At 53.1% G+C, this 6,000-nt stretch overlaps 1 protein-coding gene across 3 annotated transcripts in view; it reads right to left on the bottom strand.

Annotated features, from left to right (window-relative positions):
* Positions 1 to 483: 483 nt before the first annotated feature.
* The window catches only part of UBXN10 (UBX domain protein 10), a 10,597-nt gene continuing 5,080 nt past the window's right edge, over positions 484 to 6,000 (bottom strand). For all 3 annotated transcript variants that reach the window (XM_026517171.4, XM_026517172.4, XM_026517173.4), the window contains exon 2: positions 484 to 4,985. In XM_026517171.4, the coding sequence (XP_026372956.1) occupies positions 4,125 to 4,970 (846 nt within the window). In that variant the 5' untranslated portion in view covers positions 4,971 to 4,985 and the 3' untranslated portion in view covers positions 484 to 4,124. The remainder of the gene's footprint in view (positions 4,986 to 6,000) is intronic.

Raw genomic sequence — 6,000 nt, 5'->3', positions numbered from 1 at the left:
TCAAGTGATATCCACTTGGGTAAATCCCAACTTGTCAAAACCATCTTGCCTTTTCTCCCCCCACTTAACTGACGGTATGTCCAGAATCTGACACCTCTCATGACATCTATGGCTGCTGTTCTGGCCCAAGTCAGCACCATCTCTCCCCTTGGTCACGGTCAGCAGCCAGAGCTGGTCTTCCGTCTCCCACCCTGACCCCCGTGGTCAACTCTCAACACAGCAGCCAGAGTGCTCCCCCCAACCCCGAGCACAGCAGACCTTCGAAGCAAGGTTTGCTTAACCCCACCCATCGGCCGTTGTCCTATCAGTGGCTCAACCTCCCCGGGTAGGATTCAAGCGTGTCCCGAAATACCTCCGGAGATTTGATCTTCCCCATACATCGTTCAGGAGCGCTGCTGAAGGTAGAGGAACACAGAGGGGCGTCAGAGAGAACTGCCAGACACTGCCCTAATCAGGAAAGGAAAATGCCACATCACCACTGTAGATGGAAAACAAAACACCCAATTTTATTTTTACAATGGAAGTCACTGTCTTGTGTGTCAGTGAGTCACCAAAAGTCAGCTCCGCCTGGGTTTTGCCAACTCCCCCACAGTGGCCTCTGACCTCTGGGTTTGGGTTGGTGCTGGCTCTGGGCGAGGGTTAACAGGCTCCAAACCTTGCACTTGACGGTGGTGTGTTGCTCTGAGCACCATGGAAACAGACGTTCCTGCTTCCTTCGCAGACTGCCTCCAAACAAGGCTGAAGTCGAGTCATCTAGTTTTCTTTGCAACTCTGTTTAAAGGGTAGGAAAGCAGATCCTCTTATCATGTAAAAGGCTCGTCTAAGATGCACCTCAAACTACCGGAAACCGTGCACTCTTTTGTCTCAACTTATTAAAAAGCTGTGTAAAGAGTAACTTTTTTGGTCCCTTGAGGCAGCATGGCTTTGACACTAGAAACGCACTGGAAACGGTGGTAAAGTGCATGAACAAAAGTGAGGCTTTGTTCCTAGAGCGCCTCCTTCTGTAATAAATGCCTGGGACGCTGATCAGTCACTAGACTTTACGGTTTTTCATGGTATTGGAAACCTCAAGGCTTGACTACGTTTCTTTGCTTGTGGAGTATTTTCTGCGGGATCTCTGGAGTGACTGCTGGCCGACGGTCATGTTCACCTGCATCTCTTCATCAGGACCGCCCTGGCTTACCGGCTGTTGGCTGGATCCCCAGGTACTTTCAGGGCAAGGACTGTTGTGTTAAAACCACCTGCCATCTGTTGGTGAAAATTTTTTGGATTCTAAATGATGAGTCACTTACTTCTCCTGCTGTTCCTTCTGCTGCCAGGACTAATTTACCTCTTGGACTGTATCAGGGGAGATGCTGGGAAAACTGGTCTTGAAGCTGTGTCCTACGCAAAGTTCACGTCCCTAATGACCACTCTTCCTGGCGCCGTCGCTAGAAAGGTGGGGGAGGACTTGCCTTTGCATTTCCACAAGGCGGTGAGGAGACAGCAACAGCCTATCTGCTCCTCACTCCAGGGTCCTTCGTGGATGAAGCTACAGCCACCCACTCTGGTCGGGCTGGAGTTGAGAGTCCCAAGGTGGTTCCACATCTCCTTGCCAATGCTCCCTTGGTGGGACGCCAATGCCGGTCACCCATGTGTGACACAGGGTAGGTCCTCCGTGACAATTTGTTCAATGAATGAGTGAGATCTGTGACTACAAAGTGGTCACACGAGGCCACCCATTAGACCAGGATGCCTACGTGGCAGGGCCACCTGCAGAGTCGCCCTTCTGATAGACTGATAGAGATCGCTCTTGCCAACCTCCAAAGGAGAGTCCTCAGAATGATTTTTAGGAGACATTCAAGAGACTCTTGCATACAGAGCTTGGTGCTGTCCTATAACCTGAAAGCAAGAGCTATGGGAAGGGTGGGTACCCGGGGTGCCTGGGGACGAGGACTTGGATTTAACAACAGAGCCAAATGCTTTCCCAAGACGGTGAGGTTGGTGAGCCCCTCCGTCCGCCAGAGTGCGGTGGCCGGAGTCCCGCGCTAGAATAGGAGGTGTGCTTCTCCACTGACTTGATTTCACACAAATCAATTTTTATTGTGTCATCATCCTTTTGTCCAAAAAAAGTTTATTAAGATGGCTCAAATCTACCTCTATTCACATGTCCAAGATACCCTAAAATATTTCTATGTTTCTTGCCTTCCACTTTTTTTTTTGCCACCCCCAAATTCCAAGCTAAATTACAGCCACAAAGCCCTAAGTGCAGAAGATTCTAGCTCCCGCGAGCGTGCTCCCTTTCACTTTAGTTTTCTACAGATTTCCTGCCTGGAGAAATTACCGAGTCCCAGGTGGGTGGGATTTTATTCTTACCACAGAGTAGGTGTGATTTTGCGGGAGGCTCTTTCCCCAGCTTCCTAGATCAGAGGCAGATACGCGCCTGAGTCCTAGGTGGGAGGTAAAAAACTTCTGTACTGGGTCCCAGTCCCCTCCACCATGGTCGCTGAGTGGGAGAGGTGGCCAGCTGCGTGGGCCTGCCCGGGACCCTACAAGCCCCAGCTCACCTTTGCAACTGAGCTGGTATTAGGAAATTGGACCACACATTCTGAAAGAACCCACTCTTGAGTGATCTGGGTGGTGTGGGATGCGGGAAGGACAAGGCGAGCCTTCTTTAGAGGAAACGATGTTGGTGTTAATCTCCATGGCTGAGTATCAAGTTGCTGGAAGTAACATTCCCAGCCGCCTTCCTTATCTTGGTACAAGACGCACTTGCTGCTGGGGCTGCCACGCTGATAGGCTTCTAGAACTCCTGCCTTCTCTGTGCACCCAGGAGCAGGGAGAGCGCATTGGTACTCAGGGCTTCATGATGGCTGAGCTCTTGAGGGATGGGTTTCCCGACTCTGAATGGTGATTTGGCCACAAAGAGGATCCAGATGAGAGCTGGAAGTCTCGCTGAACTCCCGATACAAGAGGACTTTGGCAAACTGTCCATGTCACCACTTCAGAGTTGGAAAGCCAAGACCCCGTGGTCTTCAACACAGCTACGGGCTAAGGCGTTGAGACACACCTCCTGCAATCAGACAGACACATGGGCACACGGTCTCTCAGCACGGGCACAGCCGAGTGACGCCCGACAGAGGCACCCTTGTCCTCCCGGAGGTTCTGAAATCACAGAACAGGGGCACCGCTGTCCCCGCTGCAGGGAGTCTCTGTTGGAAGGAGGCGAGACACCGAAACCACATCTCCACACCCAGATAAGCCAACCAGGCCTTCCGTGCAAGCCTGTACAGACTTGTAGGTTTGTATGGTTTAAAAACAAAAAGATTCCATTAGTGACAAAAGCAAAGGAAATCAGATTACACTGGTTTTTCTCCGTTTGGGAAGAGTGCTGCATACGGAGAGTCGCTACCGATATTTGCAAACCTACTTATTCTCTATTTAAAAGTGGCTACTGGGTTAATCATGGTTGTGGAAGCAATTTACTTTCTAGCTCTCAGACGATTTCAGAAACATGGATGTCTTGGGGGGTTTGTATTAGCGGAAGACCTGTTCTCTCCTCTGAAGCCGCATCACACAAACAGTAATCCCTAGGAAACTCTAGCCCCCGCCCCCCCACCCACCCCCAGCCCAGCAAAGGGGCTGCTTCCCAGATAATGTCAACTGCCTGTTTCCTAAAGATGTTTGCAAGAAATACAAATGCCGGTTCGACATTTCCTGAGCCCTGGTTATTTACCAGGCTAGAATCCTCTCTGGGAAGTATTTAATCCCGCATCAAATACAGAAAGGCAAACCATTGGCTTCAAGAGAGTGAGAGTTCATTGGAAAGGCAAGTGGGTGCTCCAGAAAGGACCCAGAACTCGGGAAAGGGGGAGACCTGGTCACGGCGGTTTCAGGAACAGCTCTGGTAACTTGCTGGTTCCCTCCAGTGCTGGAGGGAATTTAACAACCAGAGGAGAACCTTCTCAGTGCACTTGGCACCCATGCAAATTTCACTCCAGAGGAGAGGCTGTGAAGACGAGTCCCAAGGCTCACAGCCGCACCAGGTTCACATGGCGCTTGGCACCGAGCTGCCTGGAAGGCCACAGCACCCAAGCACACTCCTTACTTGGAGACCTAGGACCCCAGCGTGGGGGGCTGTGGACTCAGGGCTCCCCCTCCCCTTCTTCCTGTGAGATGCCCAGCACTGACTTGTGGGGGATTTTGCACTCCTGCAGGGATCTGGTGAGGTCGGAGAACCGTCTTCTGGGCACCTCCATCGTTTCGATGCGGCAGGGGTGGTAGCTGGCCTGGTTCTTGTGTTCGGCCACAGCTACCACGGTCTGTAAGGCATCGGTGGGCCGGAAATGGCGAACGAACCTTCGGCCCGACGGCGATCTGACGGCCAGCAGCAGCCGCGGCTCCAGATCTGATGGCTCCTCCAGGTCCCCAGCCCTGGGGGAGGACTGTCTCCTGGTTCTGACGAAGACTCTCCTCTCGGGGGAACAAGCTGGAGCTCTGGAATCTTCTTCACTTGTCTTCATGGTGCCGGTCTCCTCTTGGTCAAGAGCCCGGACGCCGCTCAGCTGCAGGGAGCCGGCCTTTTTAGCCACTGTCTCCACAGAGCCCTCCTCCGGGGTCTTCCTGTTGATGGAAGGAAGGACTGGGTATTTATTGAGGGAAGAGGCGGCGCCGATGGGCACCTGTTGAAGCAGCTCGGGGATCTCATCGGGAGCTCCCTGGTGTGGGGACTTGGGTGCGCAGGCTCCTGGTCGCTGGCTGCTTGGTGACTCGCAGGGAATGGCTGGAGGCAGGGAGGCTGGCGCGCGCTGAGGGTGCAGCTCTGTGCCCTGCGGTCTGTGCGGGCTCGGCCGCGTCCGTCCCTTGGCGGACTTGGGCCTGAGGACGTGCATGTTTGCCGAGTTTGGCTGCCAGATGAAGCTGTCAGCTGCCGTACTGCCGACGGGGCTGCGTTCAGGGTGGGCTATGTTCACAGGGGCTTCCGTGGCCATTGCTTCTCAAGACCCCTAAGGAAGCAGGAGAGAAGAGAAGCCATGGATCACACTTCCCGGGACCTCCGCCTCGGAGCCCTGCACCCCAGGGACCGGAATCAGTGCCCGCTGGCTGGGAGGTAGGGGCTTCTCTCTGGGTTTCCAGCTCGGGGCAGGGGCACCGGCTGCCATTCATTCCTTTGCTCGGTCAGGTCAGTCATTTCAATCACTTGGAAAAATCAGTGAACCAAGAATGAGGGACGACAGGTGTCGAGCCCACAAGTAAAGAGGTATTTTCCATGAGTAATAATTGCCGTGAGGAAAATAAAGTAAGCACCAGAGAGTTGGGGGGGTTGGAGATTACTTCATATTCTTATGGGGGTGGGGGGGGTTCTTTAAGCCGAGAGACCAGAGGAATGAAAAGGAACAAGCCAAGTCACTATCCAGAGCAGGGGCTGGCTGACTTTTTCAGGACACGTTTTCAGCTTTGGGAGCACATGACCTCTGTTGCAATGAGTCAACCCTGCGCTCACAGCCACTGACCCGTTTCCCTCTCTCCCCTAGGCCTTTCCTGACTCTCCCTGGCTACCCATAATTAGATCTTACTTCCTTTCCTTCCTCCCATCTTTTCATTCAGCCTGGCTACGTGGCTCTGCACAGATGACTTAATGTCAAAAATCCCTCCGCGGCCCTACCTTTGTCACCAGGGGGGTGGGGGAGGGGAGGGGTGGGGGGACACCATTGCTGATCTCGGCCCATTGGCCAGAACTCACAGGGAGGTACACAGGTTCTAGACCAGGAGCCAGCACACCTTTTCTGTAAATGGCCGGATAGCCGATATTTTCAGTTTTGCCCCCCAACAGGGTCTGCCGCAACTCCACAACTCGGCCCTTGGAGCGTGACAGCCGCCACAGACAGCAAGTACATGAACGGGTGCGGCTGTGGGCCGATAAAGCTTCGTTTCTGGATACTGAAATTTGAATTTCATATAGTTTTCATGTGGCACAGAATAGTCCTCGTCTTCTCATGCTTTTTCAACCATTTAAAAGTA

Source organism: Ursus arctos, unplaced genomic scaffold (genome assembly GCF_023065955.2).
Source record: "Ursus arctos isolate Adak ecotype North America unplaced genomic scaffold, UrsArc2.0 scaffold_32, whole genome shotgun sequence".
NCBI classification, from domain to species: domain Eukaryota; kingdom Metazoa; phylum Chordata; class Mammalia; order Carnivora; family Ursidae; genus Ursus; species Ursus arctos.
The sequence above is the reverse complement of the archived record's forward strand: the minus strand, read 5'-3'. Positions and strand labels throughout refer to the sequence as shown.